The 20845-nt window shown below is 40.1% G+C and overlaps 1 protein-coding gene across 4 annotated transcripts in view; it reads right to left on the minus strand.

Annotated features, from left to right (window-relative positions):
* The window catches only part of CREM (cAMP responsive element modulator), a 31114-nt gene extending 10711 nt beyond the window's left edge, over window positions 1-20403 (minus strand). Inside the window, exons 1-6 of one of the 4 annotated variants that reach the window (XM_032236859.1) lie at window positions 16295-16397; window positions 14790-14910; window positions 12475-12621; window positions 9812-9909; window positions 9554-9696; window positions 7979-8167 (exon numbers count right to left, since the gene is read on the minus strand). In XM_032236859.1, the coding sequence (XP_032092750.1) occupies window positions 7979-8167; window positions 9554-9696; window positions 9812-9909; window positions 12475-12621; window positions 14790-14910; window positions 16295-16323 (727 nt within the window). In that variant the 5' untranslated portion in view covers window positions 16324-16397. Of the gene's footprint in view, window positions 1-7978; window positions 8168-9553; window positions 9697-9811; window positions 9910-12474; window positions 12622-14789; window positions 14911-16294; window positions 16398-20243 lie in introns of those variants that run through there. The other 3 variants (XM_032236860.1, XM_032236858.1, XM_032236861.1) reach the window with 3 other exon arrangements.
* Window positions 20404-20845: the final 442 nt, after the last annotated feature.

Raw genomic sequence — 20845 nt, forward strand, 5'->3', positions numbered from 1 at the left:
AACTGGATTTGGCAGTTTTATTCACCTGTTGAGTACATCTCAAAGAACCTGGGATAGGCAGATGTTGCTTGATGCTCTTAAAGGCATTGTCCCAGGATCCAAACTGTTCTTAGTAAAGCTGCCTTCTGCAATTGACTGATGGTGATACTGCCAATGCCAGTGGTGTTCAAGTGGTGCTCCAGATGTTTTGGGATTGCACCCATTACTACTATCTTTCCTTTCCTTTTGTGTTCTTTGTCACAGTCATTCTATTTCAATTTGCAAGTCTTTCTATTTTGTGATTTATTATCATCATCACTATCAACAAATCCTACCTTTTCTTTAACACTGTCTGCTATCTCAAGGTCTTCTTAATTTCATCTCCACAATAATCCCCCAAAATAGTCTGAACTGCAAAAAGTCATACATTGAGCTCTGTAATTAATTTCAGGTTTTTGACCAAGGTTGCCTGCACTATGCCAAGAACAGCTAAAGAGCATCATAAAACCAGATCAAATGCAAGTATAATCTACCATCCTCAAGTAGATTCTTCTACAATACGAACAGTTATTTCGAACTGGTAATAACCGTTACCAACTGGTAACTGGTATTTGGAGACATGCTTTTCTGGATCACTAAACCATATACAGGTATATTGATTATTTGTCAGTGATAGTCCTCAGGAAACTACTTTATCATGTGCAATTTAAAAATCTAACCCTAATCCAAAGAAATGTATAAACAAAGGGGGAACATCTCCACAAAATAATCTCTCTAGTACTAGATTTAAAAAAATAGTTTACTTTGCTTAAGGGTACTCATTTATTCTTGTAAAGAAAGGGCAAGCAACCCCTTCATTCACATCACCTCATCCCACATTCATTGACAGTCACACCTGAGTTTCTATCACCATTCATTAATTTCATTTGCCTAACAGAAAAAGATATATAGATTTTTTTAAGGGAAACCAAGACTTGAAAGACAAACAGGAGACTCTTTATCTCTCCAACAGTCTCAGATTCAGTTAACTGGAATCCTCAGGGATTGGGAAGAAAATCAAGGAAGGACTGAGAGGGAAATGTGTTGTATAAAAAGTAGCTGTCTTGCATAGGTAAAAGCTGTTTATGTATAGGTGCAGTGTTACGATTACTGACTGTGGATATGTCGTCTTTGGAATCTAATGCTTCTATGTAAGCTCAGTTCTTGTGTGTTTTTGTGCAACCTTGTGCTGGGGACTTAGACTGTTTCTGGCGGTGTTGGGCGGTGGCGTGCGGCCTTTGAGCGGTGCTCCCCCTCTTTTTCCCGTGGACGGCAAATTCCCAACTGATGGCACTCTCAGCTTGAACTTAGATTGAACTCGGATTGCTACGGCCTGCTTTTCTTCTTGGTGAGACGCCATTGAGCCCTGCCGCCGCCTGGGGGGGGGTTGTGAGTCAAGCGCTAACCTAAGCACACCCCCCACCCTTTCCATCACGGCTTTTCTGACTCGGACTCTGATCACTATTGCTGCGGATTGACTGCTGGGATTCTGGCTTCTGTGGCTAGCCCTCCCGTCTCTCGCTATTATTGCTGCTGCCATCCGTGATTAACCCCAGGCCTGCCTCTGCCCCCTGGCTGTCTTCCATCTTGATCGTTCCCACTTTTGCCTCGCCTCTAAGACCACCATTTTGGAAAAAACTGGACGCTTGAGATTAATCCGCTTGTTGCCTTTCCATCGCCATAAACCCTTAATTTAACAACACGGACATGGGGGTTTCCCCCTCACCATTTTCGGCTGCTGTGATCTGGCCATGGAGTCCTTAGTCCTCCATTTCTGCTGAGAGTTCTGCATGCCATCCTGTATTTACTATCTTCACAGGAAGGGAAAACGGAGCACAAAGAGGACGTGGGTAGGGAGTTTGTCCCCCTCCCCTCCATCTGGCATCAACCCCCCATCGGCTTTAAACTTTAGAGCCTTGTATTTCCTGGTGGATCCCACAGAGGAAAACCTTCTGAGCATAAAGACATTCTTCTCTTATATTACTACGAACTTTATCTATTTAAAAACTGTGCTCAACCGCTTGGTGGTTCCAGAACGGCTCCCATCTTGTTGTTGAGTGAAGGAATATTTGTAGGTATGGATGGTTGAGAGAATGTTCCCATGTGTTTTTAAACTTAAATTTTCTATTTTTATTCGGTATCATTGCATATTTTAATATTTTATTATTAGTGGGGTATATGTGCGGAGAATGTCTGGTTGGTATGCATGAGGGGATCGAGAGTGCGGCCCGGAGCCCCCTCCACTGAGTGCAGAAGCAGAAGTGGATGGGGGCCCGGTTCCGCCTCTCGTCCCAGAGTGTATGATATGAATGGCCTGCTGGGGAGAACCGGGGCCGTGAAAGGGGAGAGGGGGGCTATGGCTGCGGGGACGGGATGGAGCATCCCGGTCATAGTTGGGAGAGGCAGGCACGATGGGAGTTTCAGGGCGGGCCATTACCGGGGAAGGAGGGCTCGCTATGTCGCAGGGATCCCTCGTTCTGGTTCTGAAAACTCAACCTTAGGACCAGGTGGCAAGAGATGCCAGGGCCCTGGTCTCAGTTGCTGCTGCTAAATGCCAGGTCTGTGATTCAGAAAGCTCCCCTCGTCCGGGACTTAATATTAGACGAGGGGGCAGACCTGGCATGTATTACTGAGACCTGGCTGGGCCACGAGGGAGGAGTCCCCCTCTCAGAAATGTGCCCAGAAGGGTTTCAGGTGCTGCACCAACCATGACACGAGAGAAGGGGTGGGGGAGTGACTGTTGTCATCCGAAAATCATTAGCACCTCGTAAGATCCCTGCTCCAGAGACTGTCAGGTGTGAGTCCCTGCTGGTGAAGCTGGACCTTGGGGGTCAAGTGGCCTTGTTGTTAATGTACCTACCTCCCAGCTGCATTGCAACAACCCTGCCTTTGCTCCTGGAGTCAGTAGCCGGTTTGGCGGTTGAGTTCCCCAGACTTATAGTACTGGGGGACTTTAACCTACCATCTCTCGGCGAATGCTCTGATGGGGCGCAGGATTTCATGGCTTCCATGGGCTTGACCCAGGTAATTCAGGGTCCGACTCATACAGCGGGACATACTCTTGATCTTGTGTTTCTCTCAGAGCAGTGGAGAGGTGATCTGGAATTGAAGGGCATAAAGACCTTGCCCTTGTCATGGTCAGATCACTTCCTACTGAGGCTTGATTTTATGAAACTACTCCCCCACTGCAGGGAGGGGGAACCAATTAAATGGTTCCGCCTCGGGCGCCTGATGGATCCTTTGAGATTTCAGACGGAGCTTGGGGAATTACCTGACTCCCTTGCCCACAGTCCGACAGAGTCCTTGGTCGCTGCTTGGAACAAGGCAGCGGTTGGGGCTCTTGATCGGATTGCGCCTTTGCGGCCTCTCCGCAGCAGTGGATCCAGGAAGGCCCCTTGGTTTACCGAGGAACTCCAGGAGATAAAGCGCCAAAAGAGACGCCTAGAGCGACGCTGGAGGGCCAGTAAATCCGAATCTGACCGAACACAATTAAGAGCCTTCATTAGACCTTATCTAGTGGCGATTTGGGCAGCTAAATGTTCGCATTTCTCCGCTCTCATTGCGTCCTCAGAATCACACCCTGCCGCCCTGTTTAGGATAACCCGCTCCCTCCTGAAAGGGAGGGATGTGGGCGAACCCTTGCAGGGAAGAGCCGAGGAATTTGTTCAGTTTCTGTCAGACAAAGTCGCTCAGATTCGGACGGACCTGGACTCCACTTGGACAGTACCTGCTGAGATGCCGAGAGTGGGCCTTGATCGGATTTCCTGGAGCTAGTTCCAGCTCACTACTCCTGAGGAAGTGGACAAGGCCATGGGAGCTGTAAGTACCTCCACCTGTTTACTGGACCCGTGTCCCTCCTGGCTGGTTTCAACCAGCAGAGAGGTCACATGAGGCTGGCTCCAGAGGATTGTTAATACCTCTCTTCAGGAGGGATCTTTCCCGCTGCCCCTAAAGGACGTGATGGTGAGACCCCTCCTTAAGAAGCCTTCTCTGGACCCAGCTATTCTTAACAACTATCGTTCAGTCTCCAACTTTCCCTTTGTTGGGAAGGTTGTCAAGAAGGTGGTGGCCTGTCAGCTCCGACGGACCTTGGATGAAGCTGATTATCTAGATCCCTTTCAGTCGGGTTTCAGGCCTGGTTACTCCACGGAAACTGCTTTGGTTGCGCTGACCGATGATCTCTGGCGGGCCAGGGATAGAGAACATTCCTCTATCCTGGTGCTTCTTGACCTCTCAGCGGCCTTCGATACCATCGACCATGGTATCCTTCTGCGACGACTGGGGGAGGTGGGAGTGGGAGGCACCGTGTTACGGTGGTTCTCCTCTTACCTCTCAGATAGGTCGCAGTCGGTGTTGGTTGGTGGACAGAGGTCGACCCCTAGGCCCCTAAAATACAGGGTGCCATAGGGCTCGGTCCTGTCCCCCATCCTATTTAACATCTACATGAAGCCACTGGGTGAGATCATTCGTCGGCACAGGATCAAATATCATCAATATGCGGACGATATCCAGTTGTATCTGTCCACCCCGTGCCAACTCAGCGAAGCGGTAGAAGTGATGTGCCAGTGCCTGGAGGCTGTTAGGGTCTGGATGGGAGTAAACAAGCTGGCACTCAATCCCGACAAGACTGAGTGGCTGTTGATGTTGCCCCCCCAAGAACGGACCAGATATTCCGTCTCTTAGCCTGGGGGGCGAAACCCTTCGCCCCTCAGAGAGGGTCCGCAATTTGGGTGTCCTCCTGGATTCTCAGCTGACATTAAAATACCATCTGTCGGCTGTGACCAGGGGAGCTTTTGCCCAGGTTCACCTGGTGCACCAGTTGCGGCCCTACCTGGACCGGGAGGCACTTCAAATGGTTACTCATGCTCTCGTCACCTCTAGGTTTGATTACTGTAATGCGCTTTACTTGGGGCTGCCCCTGAAGAGTGTTCGGAGACTACAATTGGTCCAGAATGCAGCCGCGCGAGCAATATTCGGTGTACCTAGGTACACCCATGTTACACCTATCCTCTGTGAGCTGCACTGGCTTCCCATCAGTCTCCGAATGTGCTTCAAGGTGCTGGTCGTTACCTTTAAAGCCCTACATGGCTTAGGACCTGGATACCTACGGGACCGCCTCCTGCCACATACCTCCCAACAACCTATAAGATCCCACAGATTGGGCCTCCTTTGGGTACCGTCGACCAGGCAATGCCGGTTGGTGACTATTCGGGGGAGGTCTTTCTCTGTAGCTGCTCCGGTCCTGTGGAATGATCTCCCTGCAGAGACCCGGACCCTTCCCACTCTCTTGGCTTTCCGTAAGGCCACTAAAACCTGGCTGTTCCGGCAGGCCTGGGGCTGTTGACCCCAAAATATGGTCCAGCCCCACTTGGAATGGAATGCATTGTGTGTTTTTAAGTCTATCTTTTCTTTTTTTCTATGCCTTTTGATTTATTTGTATTGTGAGCCGCCCGGAGTCCTACGGGATTGGGCGGCATACAAGTGTTATTAAACTTTGAATCTTTGAACCTAGAAACTTCTTCTTACGATCTTATCGGTCATAACTTTATATTTTCCTTTATGTTGAAGACTAAGATGCTCTCTCATTTTTGCAGTTCTATATTTTATCTATCACTAAATCTTTACACACAATTATTCAAAAGAAATAATGACATTTCTCTTTCCCCTTTTCTTCTATAAAGTTTTTTTCCTCCTTATTTATATCCTGTGAGGTTGATCTATCTACCAAAACCAGAAGATTGATTTCTATAGCTTCATTCATTATAGCCAGTGAAGTGTAGACTGTGGAAGTCCTCTCTCTCCCCCATGTGGCGATTGGGATTGAAGTTGGTAGCAGTAACTAGCAAGTGATTTCACCAAAGCAGAAGCATGACTGGGATGTGTAGATGCATAGTGTTTTTGAGAAAAACCAAAGGCTGGAGACCTCTAGCCTTTCACACTCTAGGCTCAGCCCTGCTGTTACAACCAAACCTGCTTTGCATCGTCTAATCCACTATTTCATTAGCAAAATATCTCAGGAAGTCAATAAAGATATGCCAGCCAATCTGTTGGAATCACAGTAATGATTGTTCCATTTTAAAAAGAATCCATTAAAAAGCCCCATTTACTGGGCTTGTAGTTTTGTGCAACAACTCACAAAAAAGTCTTAGCCACCATTCACAGAAGGTTTCTGTACAATAATTTCCTTGCAAATTTTCACAATAGTATTCAATCTTAGTTTTAGTGCTAAAACTATTATACTCTCCTAATGATAAGTTCACAAAAATCTAAACATCAATTATTAATAAAATGCTCAAGATTAGAACTAACCCATAAAATGTATGAAAGTATTATAAATGTATAACCAATACCAGTAGGTATAATCAAAGTTGCTAGAGAGCTTTATAAAAAAACAAACCATAAGTGTTGGAACATACATCTGCCTCAATTGTGTGCAATGTGTGATGTACAAGTAGCGCTCAACTTACAAACACAATTGAGGCCATAATTTACCATATTTTTCGGAGTATAAGACGGAGTATAAGGGCCCATTTTTTGTCATAGCCTTATGGAGGCTTATAGAGTGCTGCTGGGGGTGGAGGGGGGGGCAAAAACAGTCCATTTTTTGCTCATTTCTGCCCTCCCCAGCACCTAGGAGCTCTCTGAAAGCCTCCATAAGGCTATGCATGGCAATTTTTGTGAAGGGGTCAGTTGTCAAATATCCCAATGTAAATCATGTGGGAAGGCTGCAGCAGTCATAAGTATGAAACTCACTTTTTTTCAGCACCATGGTAACATTGAACAGCCACTAAATGAACTGTTGCAAATTGAGGATTACCTGTATTCCTAAAGCAGTGAATCTCAAACTACCATTTTTTCAATTTTATTTTAAAAGCCCAAAGCCCATGTTGGAACAAAACCAAAATCAGTATATTTTACTGTAAAGATGAAAAACATGTGAAACACATCATTAGGAATGTCACACCTTCTGCACTCAATATTTTAAACTAGATCTTCTTCCATTTAATCTTATTAGTCCATGAAGGGTGGGCAGAATCAGGACTGGAAGGGGAAAATGTAATTTGGAATACATGTTGGTGCAATATGCAGTCCTGTCAGTAATATTTTAAATCAAAGTTGTCTTTTCCCAAGATCATGACGTAGTTCCTAAACACGGCTGAGTCTTGAAGAACTGCTGTTAAATGTTTTTGAAAAGCTCTTCATGCATGCCCACATAGACTCCAAATTTATTTTCGGTTTTAAACTTGGATTTCTGCACAGGTCTGTAACTTATGCTCTTGCAGATTTTTTTTCTCCCAACTGATTACATTATCAACTTTTTCCATAATTTCACATAATCAATAAAACAGAAATAAAATAAGAGACTTTTTTGCCGATGTACAATATCATTAACATAAGAACTTCTCCAGGTTCTAAGATTTACTTCAGAGATATTCCTTCAAACTTATTCACCACTAGGAAGAATAAATTATGACTGATGAAAGACCCATTTTATGGAATATCTCTAGATATGTCTAGATAAGAGATACATCAATAATGGTGTCTTCCCAACAAGAAATGCATTATTCTCTAAGTGACTTGAATGCCTTATTTTTGTGTAATAATTTTTTTGTCAAGCAGTGTTACTTCTTTGTTAAACATACAGCCAGAAGCTCAGCAAGGAATAGGTAGCATTCCCTCTTTCCAGTTTTTCCAACTACCCTATGAAGTAGGTTAAGCACAGAGAGGGTGATTGCCCCAAACTCACTCAGTAAGAGTCTGAGGCTGAGAACAGATTACAAACCAGGTCTTCCCACTTCTAAACCAATGCTTTTATCACCACACTACGGTAAATGGTAAAATGGCTCTTTTACCATTTGCAGTAGATTTTTGTTTTGCTACAACCCAATTAAGAATAGAGAAGCAAGCAATAGAAGTTGAAAACATAGTTATCTGTTTAATTAAAAAATGAACATTTTACCTTGGACAACAACCTGACTCCCAGGTACGAAGAACTGTTGAGTGCCATCAGGTGTTTGAGCTGCATATTGTACAATCGTAGCACCAGGTTGAGGAGCTCCTGAATTTGTCATCGTTAATGTTTGTAGTCCTTGAACACCATCAGATGCTGGATTGGAAATCTGGATGGTTCCACCTTGGGCTATAGCAACTAAATAAAAAATAAATTCTATGTAAGACATCAGCAATAGACATGAAAACACTTTAATTTAGTTGCTCCCAAATAATGTTTAAGGGCAGGATGATATGAATGACCAATGTCCAGTACAAAACAGTACACACACATATGCACACACGCACACAAACCAGTCTACAAAACTGACTCACAATGCCTATTACTGAGGGCAACACAATATTCTGTGGGAGGCCAGTTTCCCTCTCTTTCACCCTATGTTTTTGTTTTAACTCACCATTTATTAACACACATTCTGTTTAAAACTATATAAAAACTACTGTTTTTTCTTATGGAAAAGTTTTACAGGTAGTCCTCAACTTGCGAACATTCATTTAATGGCCATTCAAGGTTACGGCAGCACGGGAAAAAGGGATTTACAACTAGTCTCCACAATTAAAATTGGAATGATTCATAACCATCATGTATTTACAACATTTGCAGTGCGCTGAGATCATTTAATTATCATTTGCAATTTTCCCAATGAGCTTCCAACAAGCTAATTTCAGATCGAATTTGTAACAAGGTTCACTTAATGACATGTGATTCACTTAACAACTGCAATGATTTGTTTTAACAATTGGAGGAAAAATGGGTTATAAAATCAGATGTGATTTAAGAATCATCTCCCTTAAGGATCAACCCAATTATGGTCATAAGTTGAGGAATATCTTGTAACAAACATGATATGATAGGAAATGCTGAGTTTCTGATTATAAAGGGACACTCTATAGACACTCACAGAAAAATCTGACAGCCAAAACATGCTATAAAAACTAGGTCAGTTTTTCCAAATATACATTCAATTGCATAATTATTATAGCCTAAATAGTTCAGCCCTAAACAAACTTGCAATGCTTGGCAACTTTAAGATGTGCAGATGTCTACTCCCAGAATTCCCCAGCCAGTATGAATTCTGCAAGTTGAAGTTCATACCTCTTAAAAGTTGCCACATTTGAAAAATACGGGTCTCTAGCCTGTTTTGGAATTACATTTTAATTACAAAAGGCTGTCAAAAATATGTCTTTATGAGAGATAACTACACAGGTACGTATGTCTTACATTCCATAGTCTCTGACCAAAGGTTCTAAAATTAAATAAATGAAGAAACATCAGTAAAAAGAGGGGAAAAAATCCAAAAGAATATTACATATCAAAGTCTATTTAAGTAGTAATCCATCTAAGAGATTATTAAAATAAATAATAACAAGAAAAACTGCATCCAGGTTCCATAGTTTAAAAGAACAGTTTTCTCCCCCCACACACATCAATTGTCACTTAATTTTATTGCTTTTCAAAATTGTAACTTTCCTTTTAAGAACAATAGATTATTAAACAGGTAGGCTAATGTTACAGAAGACCTACTGTACTGCCCGGTGCTAGTTTGATAAAGGCTGGTTGGCACAGCCATGGCAGGAATTCCAGAGGGTGCTCCTTCTTCCTCTGGTTTTCCTTCTTCAATCTTAGCAACGCCAGGTGCATCAGAAGAAAGCTCATTCAGAATTTTTCTGCCAGAAATAAATAAATATTTAAAGAAATATGTTTAAAGATGCTGACCTATTCCATGAAAGAGTGAAACAGCATAAACAAACATAAAAACTTTTGTATTAGGGCAAAGCTTACCGATACGAAGGCCTCCTTGAAAGTATCTCCCTCCGCTTCTGAGAATCAATTACCACCTCGGATTCTGTAGATTCATCTGCATTTGTAGCTGGCGCTACCTAATTTTTCAAAAACAAAAATTTAGTAAGCTTGCAATTCTAGAAAGTTTGTTGCCTGAAACTCTGTGAAATAGTCAGCCGTTTTCATTGTATTGAGTCCAGATCTAATGTTAATAATCTATTACATGGAATTTTATTCACTTGTTTCATTTCTATCCCACTGTAATACAAACAACTTTTGATTGCTATATCACTTTTTTGCAAATTTAACAGACTCTTATAATGTACAGACAGATGGAGTAGTTTTGAAGAACATATTCAAGAACTGATTGTATGCTTGACTTGTTTCAAATCTCATTCACAGTTGTGTCGACACAATTGTGTCCACAATTCTTCTATATTCTTGCTATGAACTGTATCAATTTTTTCTATGAAGAGAGAGAGAGAGACAGACAGACAGAGACAGTCAGAGACAGAGACAGACAGACAGAGGCAGAGCCTGAAGGGCAGAAATGGCAGTGACAACCAAGTTTCATGGAATGAGAGGAGGCGGGGAGGACCAGTAGAAAAGGTTGAATAGAGTGGAACAGGAAAGCAAAGGAAGAGTGAAGGAGATAAAACATAGTCAACAATGCTAGAAAAGTTTTAGAAGTTACATTTTGAAGTAGATGAGTAAATAGGCCTGATTAATGTGTCATGAGCGTGCCCGCACACAGACACACAAATATACATACCAGTTTGATTTTGACTCAGGGTTCAAAACAAGCCAATCCCATGAAAGAAACCATTGTTATCAATTGTACCAACAATGGCACAATTCACAGTAACAAAATCAATGAGTAATCCACATTTTGATTTATTATGTCAAACCTGACTATAGACATCTAACCAAGACAGCAGGGTTATTAATGGCTAGGCATGAAAGAGGATTACAAAAGAAGCTAGATTACATTAATTCCAGAATCCAATGGTAATTGCCAGAGAGTTTTTAAAGATGAGAAATTAAAAGAACACACAGGGTAACAAATTACAGGTAATCATATACCAGTGATTATAATGGAGGCTGCCCCATTATGGCTGAAAGTATTGACAGCCGTTAAATGAAGTGCCCATGTGATACTATCACCTAATGACCAATGCAGCAGCCGAGCAGCAGATTTGCACACAGCAGGCTTAGGGACCGTGAAAGTGAGCAGCAGACTTCAATGCAATGAAGGCAAGCACAGCCAACTCACTTGCTAAGCAGCAGGATTGCAAGTGCTGAGAAGAGCAAATTACTCCATCCCTAGGCCATATTCCTCTGTTCCAGAAGGGAGCACCACAATTTACCACAGCCACTCTGAAAATGGTAATTGCTTCTGGAACACAGGCTTGCTGCCTACAGACACAGGGGGACACAGCAGCCACTTCCCAACCTGAGCTCCAGAACTTCCAAAAGGAGATCTATAGTAAAAGATATGTGATTGGTGGCAGGAATGGAAAAGATCATGTGGGAAGTAGGCCAAGGCTTGTGGGGATAGAATTGGGGGAAAGGTTTTGCAAAAGGTGGGGCGAAGCTCTTCAGCATCCTTGTGATTGGTCTTAAGGGCCAAAGACCACAGGGGTGCTGCAGTGACTGTAATTTCAAAAGTAGTTCCTAAGTAGTTTTGTGGAGGTGATTATTGTTAAGTCAAGGACTACCTGTATAGGTCAAGAACAATTTTAGTTAAAACATTGCTTTTCCTTATCATTCTCTTCTCTCTACAGATTCCTATTCATCTTCCTGTCCTCCAAATATTTCCTGCTCATTTTTGCAATTCTCATCCCACACAAGTTCTATTTATATCCTAGCAGCTAATGCCAGTATTCATAATTTAACTGTGATTTAATATTAGCAATAGTAGCAATCCCTGGTTACACTGGAGATTTTGGGAAACGTTTGCCCAATTTTTGTGTCATAAGTCAAGGACTAATGGTAGACAAGTGAGCAAGGGATACTATGAAGTTATAAAATATTGACATCAAAAGTACTTACTACAATGTTTACTAACTGTTCTTCAGATGCTGAACACCTGTCTAGAACCAAGAGAACTAAAACATGTTTTATAAAGAAAGCAAAACTGAATGCTTTTTGACAATCTCATCAATATCTACATGAACACATTTTCTGTAGTCTAATCCATTATTAGAAATGGATACTTAAAATATTAATAAAATGCTGTCCATTTAGGAAAAAAGATGGAAAAGGAACTGTCTAACACTCTCTTCTGATTTGCAGTTATCATATTTTTAAAAAGGAACCTGAAGCATGATATCAAAGCATGATATCAAAGCATGCAAAATGCTTTGAATAACACCATTCTAAATTCAAAATATATTCGATGCATGTTTTGAAGCAGATGTTTGAAACCTGTAATTGGCATGTTTTGAGTTCAAAGCACTTCTTTGAGCTAGAAACAAAAATTTAGGGTCAAAGCATTACAAATTTTTAAAAAGTGCATCCAGTAGTATTATGTTGGCAACTAGAGAAATAAGTACACTTATCCACTGGCTTTAAATATGGGATCTTCTGTTCACTCTTGTGTTGGCACAAAAATAAATAGTCCATTAAACCAAGGAAAAGTTAATAAAGGGGACACAACTAACCTGAACAGATTGCAACTGTGGTGACTGAATTACCGAAGACTGTGTAGCTTGAATCACTCCCTGTACGTGGACAGTTTGACCAGAAGGGAACTGCACTACAGTTACAGAGGGAGATCCTCTTCCAGTTGTTGATCCTGCTACAGAAACCTATTGAGGTAAATAAAGCATACCATGAAAACAGCTTAAGTAGCTAGCTCTCAACATTCATTATCAGACAAAGTAATCCTTAGGCTTCACTTACGTTTCCACTTTTAACACAGAATAGGCTCCTTTATAATACAAAAATATATTTAGGCTTATACTGACAATTTTATGGTATTGAAAAGCAGATGTAATATCATCTGGGCGGTACTTCTGCTTTCCTATTATGAGCATTATTCACTAAGCATTATCAGAGATGTTATTATTAAAAATGTAACCTCTTTCTTTCAAGCAAAAGAAAATGCAGTCTCACATAAGATACAATTAGGTAGAATTTTGCCCAAGATACAACTGTTTTCGTATCTTTCTACAAAGTTGCTATAGTGTTATTCTTCTGCACCATTGCAAGATCATGTCAATTTTAACAAACAGAAGGTTGAGAAGTAACAACTTGCCAAAAACAGCCACGAGCTTCTCAGCTTAATTCCACTTTGATTTACTATGCTATCTTAATATTTATTAATATTAACAATGTATTATGATTGTCTCAGTAATACTTTCGAGTTGCATGACAATAATTGTATCTGAATATTGTCAAAGCATATAAAAAAGTTGACAGATCAATATGTCAGTAGCTTCTATTTAATTTTTAGCATCAGCCAGATAGCAGCACATAAGAATACCCCTTTCTTGTAATTTAAGATGTCATCATGTTTAAAAGTTTAGAACATGTTTCTAAGACATATACTTTTACTCCCTCCTTCCTCTTTCATTTAGATTTAAAACATGTATTTTGAGGCTGCTGGAATTCAAATAAATCTGTGTCCAAAAAATACTAATTGCAAACTATTTTCTGATCCCTTAATATTTAAAGGCCAAAATATCTTTGGGAATTACTACATTGCTGCTTTAGAAATTATGCCAAGCTATATGTTCACCGATACTTCATTGCAGGGAAAAATGAAATGTTTTAGCAATTGAAAAAGAAGCATGTATGCAGGAGCTGCTGACTCTTAAACATGACATGGGTAAAGAATGGCATGAGCTGAATTGGAAGAAGATGATTTATCCCCATAAGAAAGGATTTATGTAAGCAGGGTGTGATAACTAAGAAGACTCCTGTCTTTGTAGGCAACTGCTTTACTACGAAGAGCCTCCAAAGGTGATCTCATGCCAGGTTAATTATATGTGGAATAAAACTCCGTGACCCGCCAAAACCGCGGTCCACAAAAGCGCGCTCGACGAAAGCGCACATCTGACGTCATCACAGCGTGACGAAAAAAAATTAAAAATTGAAATAAAAATAAAATTAAAGCAAGCCGATTCACATAAAGGTAAGGGTTAGGGTTAGGGTTAGGGTTAGGTTAAGGTTAGGTTTAGAGCGTTAGGGTTACGTTTAGCGTTAGGTTAAGGGTTAGCGTTAGGTTTAGCGTTAGGTTAACGGTTAGGTTTAGGGTTAGATTTAGGGTTAGGTTAAGGGTTAGGTTTAGGGTTAGGTTTAGGGTTAGGTTTGGGGGGGTTAGGGTAAGGTTTTCGCTTTATTTTTACATTTATCGATCACAGTGCGATGTTTTTGTCGCGCTGTGATGACATCACGTACGCGCTTTCGTCAAGCGCGATTTTGTTGTCCGCGGTTTTGTGGTGGAACCTAAAACTCACCCATCTCTGTAAAACATGAGTTCAACAAACAATTTTGGATGGGCCACTGACGTTTTCAAAGTCAACACACTTGCTTTTGCCCTAAAATACAGGCTACCAAGCGTGTCTAACTACCTCAGGGTCTCAACATCACTTCCAGCTCTTGTGCTGCTACCCTTTTGCCTGTCACCAAACAGCTGATTTATGCCCCAAGTATTCCTTTGCATCTTAGGAAGATTTTTAATTTATCACTATGGTCCTTTATCACCTAAGAGTTATGCAGACAAATCTTATTCCCAGGCTGTTTAAGGCTTTATAAGATTGTTTATATTAATAAGAATTTCTGCTTTTAAAAATGGCTAGTACTATTGGATTCAGTAAATATCCATTTATATACTGAGCAAAAGTGCTACTCAAAACCTAGAGTAAGTCCAGAGGGTTTTTTCTTAATACCAACATAGCAATGATTTCATATTACTCTTCATATTATCAATGAATAATGGTGTTGAAAAAATAAACAGAACATTTCATATTACTTGAGCTATAGTGGAGATCTGATTTTGGCCGATTGGGGATTGCATGTTAGCAGAATCACTTTCTGTAATAGAGTCTGTTGCACTGCCATCTTGTGGTTCAACTGTTTCCATGGTCATTTGTCTAAATGCAAGGGAGATATGAAATATTCAATAACTCTTCTGCTCATTTGTTTATTTCAAATTCTGTTAAATAAAATATACCACAAAAACTTTGTAACTTATAAATGTGCATGAATACAAGAGTCAACTGTTTCCATGGATGTGTCCAGTGTATTCTATCTTGCTAACTTGCTTCAATATATTATGTAGAACTATAACTGTAGTTTCAATAAGCACTGAACATGAAAGCTGTGGATAACGGGAGTCTTGATCAAGCATTTAGATAGAGAAGTAGGTGAGTTGCATCTATCACATATGGAGGTTAAAGAAAGGTGACTTAAACTTTGCAGAAAGCTGAGGCCTTATTTTTCTTCCCTAGAAAAAACATCTTTCAGGCACAATCTTATAATTGAGGCAGAGATGTATTCTTTGAGATGCAGAACAGGCCAATTTCATCACATTTTTATTGTTCACTGGAGCTTCATTTTACTTTAAGCAATAATTCTTTTGTGTTTTGATAAGCAATTAGCTGCTGTTTTTTTTGCCAAGTATTAAAAAATTCTTGGAAATGTTATAATGCACATTTAGACACTTCTTTTGAAAAGTTGATATAATTACAAAATTGGTCTGAAATATTGTAGATATGAATTAGTTGCATTTAGAATATTGCTGCCTGTGAGATCCTATTATTGCTTTTTTGTTGTATTCATTTATAAATGATTTGTTATTTAGAAGTCAATACAAACTTTGGCAGCAAACATTTATTTCTGGGAAAGCATAGTTTATAGAGGGAGCATCAGGGCTTGGCTAGGAATGACAGAGTAACTTAGCACTACATACTTTCAAACTTAAGAGATGTGGAACCAAAATTGAAACTATTATTTCTTGGAATCAGGTAGAACTATGAACAAGGGGCTTTTGGCTGTTGTTTGACCATATCCATTTTAAATTCTTATTTTTTATTTACACTGTATACTTGGTTTATACTCCTGGCATGTTTTATATTACTGTACTTTCAAAGTAGAAAAAAATCACTTTCAGTCAAATTATAGAAAATAGCTAATGTCCATAATGATAAAAATCACTGCAGAATGCTATAGTTAGATGCCGACTAAAGAATATTTAGATAGTTAATATAATACTTTCAGCCAAAGAGAAATATCATTTAATTCACAAACAACTTATGATCCAGGAATTGTACATATGCACAAACCATTCAAATGATAAGTATTCACTTTAGCTTCTGCAATATTGTTTTAAGTAGTACTCTAAATCATTCTTGTTTGTCATAGTGGTCTTCATTGTAGATTCTCTCACATATTAGAACTTCATTTGGGCTACATCTTTGTTAACAACTGTTCATAATATTTCACCCCACCGTTTTTTTAAATATGGTTGAAGCTTACCTCCACATGTTACAAGTCAAATGTAGCATCTAACGCAGCCAAACTCCAGAGGTGCTGGTCTTTTGACTCCCATAATTCCCAGTCAGCATAGTCAATTACTAAATTGGCTGTGGAGTTGTAGGAATTGACAACTTAAGACATAAGATTGTCCGTAGTTTTACTGCTGCTTAAATTCATGTGTCAAACTTGCATTCCTATTTCTCAAAATCTAAAGCACTCCCTATTTTCAATCTATAAAAAAGTATCATTTGCTTACTTCATACCAATTAAGTAATTACAATATGTGAGGCTCCATTTTATATATGAAAAACTGCTTGATATATTATGGAATCCATTTCACTTCCACAATTCTACTTTAAAAATAGACATGGGGTTTTGTGTGTGTGTAAGGCCTAGGTAATGAGATGCATTCCATTAGAATGGTAGAGTTAATCTCTTCTTGGTACTTGTAAAGCTAGATAAATGTATTCTGAATATATAAATCCATGCTGCTGTAATTTATTCAGCATCTCCCAGAAAAAGATTCGAACTCCCAAATAAGAGATTAAAAATTACTGTTTAAGTTCAAACATAATGTATTGCTGAAACTAAGCCAAATTTAAAACACTTGAGTCAACACATATACCCACACTCTCACACACTTCCTCTAAATGAGATTGGTAACAAATGCTTGGCTGCATTCCCTTTATCGAAACTATTACTGTAATACAGGACACAAGCCTGCTATGCAGAAGCATCTTCTAGTGATAGCTAAAAATATAATGGCTACCTTATATTAATTCTGGCATGCTGTTTTTTGCTACACTTGCTCATGATTGAATTTTTTAAAAAAGAACTTCTTCCTTCTCCAGACCACGCTCTTCTAGTGAATCTTGCAATGAAGTTATGTTCTGTTTGTGATGTCATAACTATTGCTATGGCAACTTACATTCACAATATTACATAGTATTTAGGATAGAAAGGAAAAGGAATAAATGAGAATCTTTTGTGCTAATGCAGGAGATTTTGTAAGTTTTATAGAGAACCCTTTGAAAGGAGGAGAAAAAAATAAAACTTTTTAAAAAGGTACTTTTATAAAAACAGTAGTTGAAGCACTTTTTGGAAATGCTTGCAACTCAGCAATTTCAGTGCAGTTTGACCACCAAACCTTTTGGCATATTTGGTAAATATTGCATGCTCATTTGCCCAGGTAAGAAAACACATGCAGTTAATACAGATACACAGACCGACCTATGGAACATCAGTGAAGTCCAATGATGATCTTATATTCCAACATGCCCATGCAAAGATTAGAAGTATTTTAACATAAAGAGGATCCTTAAACTTAGAAATGAATTTTTATTGTAAAAATATACAGTTCCTTAATTAGGAAGGAAAAATATTGCCAATAGAAATCTACATACAACTTAAAATTTTATAGAAAGTATTGTCAAGCCTGAAAATATAATGGGATCATTTATGATTCAACAAAGTTGCTAAATTATGCATGGATACTACTGCTAGTAAATAAAACAAATATATTTACAATTTAATCATTTTTAAAAAAAGGTTTTATTGAGTGGCAACAGTTCTTTGGAATAGCATCCCAATCAATATCTGGTTGGATCCCACATTGCCTTCTAGAAGCTGCTCAAAATACCATCTTGGTTTGGTTATAGTTTGATTTGGTTAATTTAACTTTATTCTGTTTTCGTTAATCTGTGGATCCTTTATGTATTTTTGGCTGTATGTTGTTTATGTTTTGTATTTGCAATCCCCCCCCACTGCAACTAATACTAATTACTAAACAGATGGGTCAGTTGCAAGCATACATCCTGCAGCAAAGTATTTTCGCCTGCCTTGTTTCAATCAAAGAAACCATTCTCCAATTTTTCTATTAGTTTAAAAAAAGACCCTTTTTTACAAAGAATTATGGATTTATAAATATTTTTTTTCAAAGAAATCTACTTCGTATCCTGAGATCACACATCTTTCTTCTCCCAGTGACACTATTCTATTTGGGGATAGCAAGTCTTAAAACTATGCAATTGTGACTTTTTTCTCTAATATAATGGGTACTTAAATTTGCATTCAAAAACTCCAATAAAAAAGCAGACTAACAAGCTACTTCTTCCATTTTAGGAGCTTAATTTTACTGAACATGATATTCTATCATTTGCTAAAAGGTCAGAGTTGCACAGGGTGAGAACAGAGCATGTTAATAAGTGCAATACAAAAGCAAATATTGAAATATACTGTAGTTCTGAAAAAGGACTCTTTTAATCACCTTGACTGAAACTCAAAATTATTACAAACAGGTTTCTAAATGGGCAGAAGCCTTCCAAATGTAGTCTGCGATGAGATTAGATGTCTCAGCATGGGTGTGTATGGATAGCTACAATTGATTCTTGTTTTGTTGGGACTACCAACCTTCTTTTAACAGGGAAGCCCTTCTCAATTATTTCAAAATCTGCACAGAAGATATTTGCTCTTTTTACAACTTCCTTCCTCCAGCTTTATTTCTTTCCTGTGTTTCTTGGTAGCTCCTTCAGCTTATATATGAAACACTCATACAGAATCGCAAAGAAACCAAATTTTCATAATAGTTGACAAAAAGTTAAATACGCTATATTATGGAATGTAGCAATAAGAAGTGCATTGGGTTGTAACACATCATTTCTGAAAATGAAACTAAAATAAAAATTTGCACAAAACAATGCTAACATATTTCCTTTATTAAATTAACCAATATGTTAATAAATGCTTTATTCTTCAATCTTCTAATATATGCAGTACATTCAACTGCAGGAATGGAGCATTTTTATATCCTCTTTCTTTTAAAGTAATTTTAGAATTTAATTCTAAAAATTAGAGAGATTAGAGCTGTTTAAATCATGCTCTCTCTCTCCAATCAAAATCAAGTTATACAATGAGAACAATGGTTTAACACAACTTATGTGGGCAAACTGAAGCTGATTTGGGGCTATTTCTCACAACCCAATAGCCAAATGATTTATTTGTGCCTTGTTACATTTATATCTAGCAACTGTGGTTAGTTTATGACTTGTTATATTTTGGGCAACTCAACAAACCAGGTATATTAACAAAATACAATCAGTTAGTGCTTTGTGCAAACACAGACAATACCTACTATCCCCAATTGGTGTTCTCCAAATATGGTAGATCTTCTGGCTAGCCAAGTATTTATTGTGATTTACTTTTCATCTTTTCCCAAGGAATTCAAGGCAATATGCATATCACATACTTCACTATAATTAATCATTGCAACAATTAATCTGAGACAGGAGAGCTGGGAATATAACAGGCTTAAAACATACTAAATGAGCTACTTTGAGAGACTTTGGGCGACACCCCCTAAGCAGCATAAGGGTACCAAAGATCAAGAACTTTTGTCAGCTCGGCCAGCATTAATTGGGGAAAGCTAGGAACTGTTGGCCACATGCTTGGAAGCCACCAGTTTCAGAATGATAGTGATGCACTGCAAACCTACACACGTTGATACAAGATCAAAGTAGACCGAGCACTCAAGCAAACAGAATACGAAAGTGCACTATGCTTTTTAAACACCCTAATTCCATTAAACTCACAGTCTCTAAATGTGGTAATTGTCGCTGCCGAACAGCAGCACGTTCCACAAAGCTAAACTGGTAAATAAGGAAGAACCCCCTTTGCACATGCGCAAATCCCTTTGGACTTGAAGTTTTCCCCTCGGCGAAGAGTACGCCGGTCGGATTAAGCGCCGGTATTAAGGCGAACTCCGACCCCAGTTTAAAGAGCCCTGGCTCCTCTTTCGCCCGGTCGGCTGTCTCTCCCTTCTTCGAGCCCTCGACAACAGCCCCTTCTCCTGCCCGAGAGCCAGCCCTCCGCCACTGCCTCCAAACGACAGACCGCCTTGCACACAGACACACATACACACACCCGACGTGTCTCCGCCCCCTCCTCGACTCACCAGAGTACGTGGCGCCCCCGTCACAGCAAAAGCAGGCGGGGAAGAGGGATTGGGCCGGGCGAGCCCGCGCGTCGCCTCACGTCAGTGCTGATGCCGCCCCGCCGTCACCGCAGGGGGCGAGGGAAATGGCGGCCGGCGCCGTTGCTGCCAAGCTTTCCAAGGCCTGTGCGAGGAATAAGGGGTAGGGCGGGGCCTGATTCGCCCCGCCCACCCACGCCGCCGTTCTAGGGCCACGCTCATTGGCCATTCATGGGACTCAACCGCTGGAATTCGCGGCAACCGTCTTTCAAGCCCCCACCCATTGGCTAAGGACGAGGGGCGGACATAAGATTCATAGCGCCGTTCTTTGCCTTTTAGGATCGCAGCAAACGCCGATCCGAGTAAGGAAGAGCAGCTGCGGCCGGAGCTGCGCCAGTACAAAGTCCCAGAGTTTCATGTAGGCAATCATCATGCACAAATGTCCCTGGAAATACATCGTGTAAAAAACCGCCAACCCCCCTCCCCTCCCCACCCCCCTTTCTTTCATGAGCCTGTCTTCCATTATGCCATGTATGGGAATTAAATTCGGCCTACTCTATCCGGCCTCAAAACTTGATATGGAC

This window comes from Thamnophis elegans, chromosome Z (assembly GCF_009769535.1).
Source record: "Thamnophis elegans isolate rThaEle1 chromosome Z, rThaEle1.pri, whole genome shotgun sequence".
In the NCBI taxonomy this organism is placed as follows: Eukaryota; Metazoa; Chordata; class Lepidosauria; order Squamata; family Colubridae; genus Thamnophis; species Thamnophis elegans.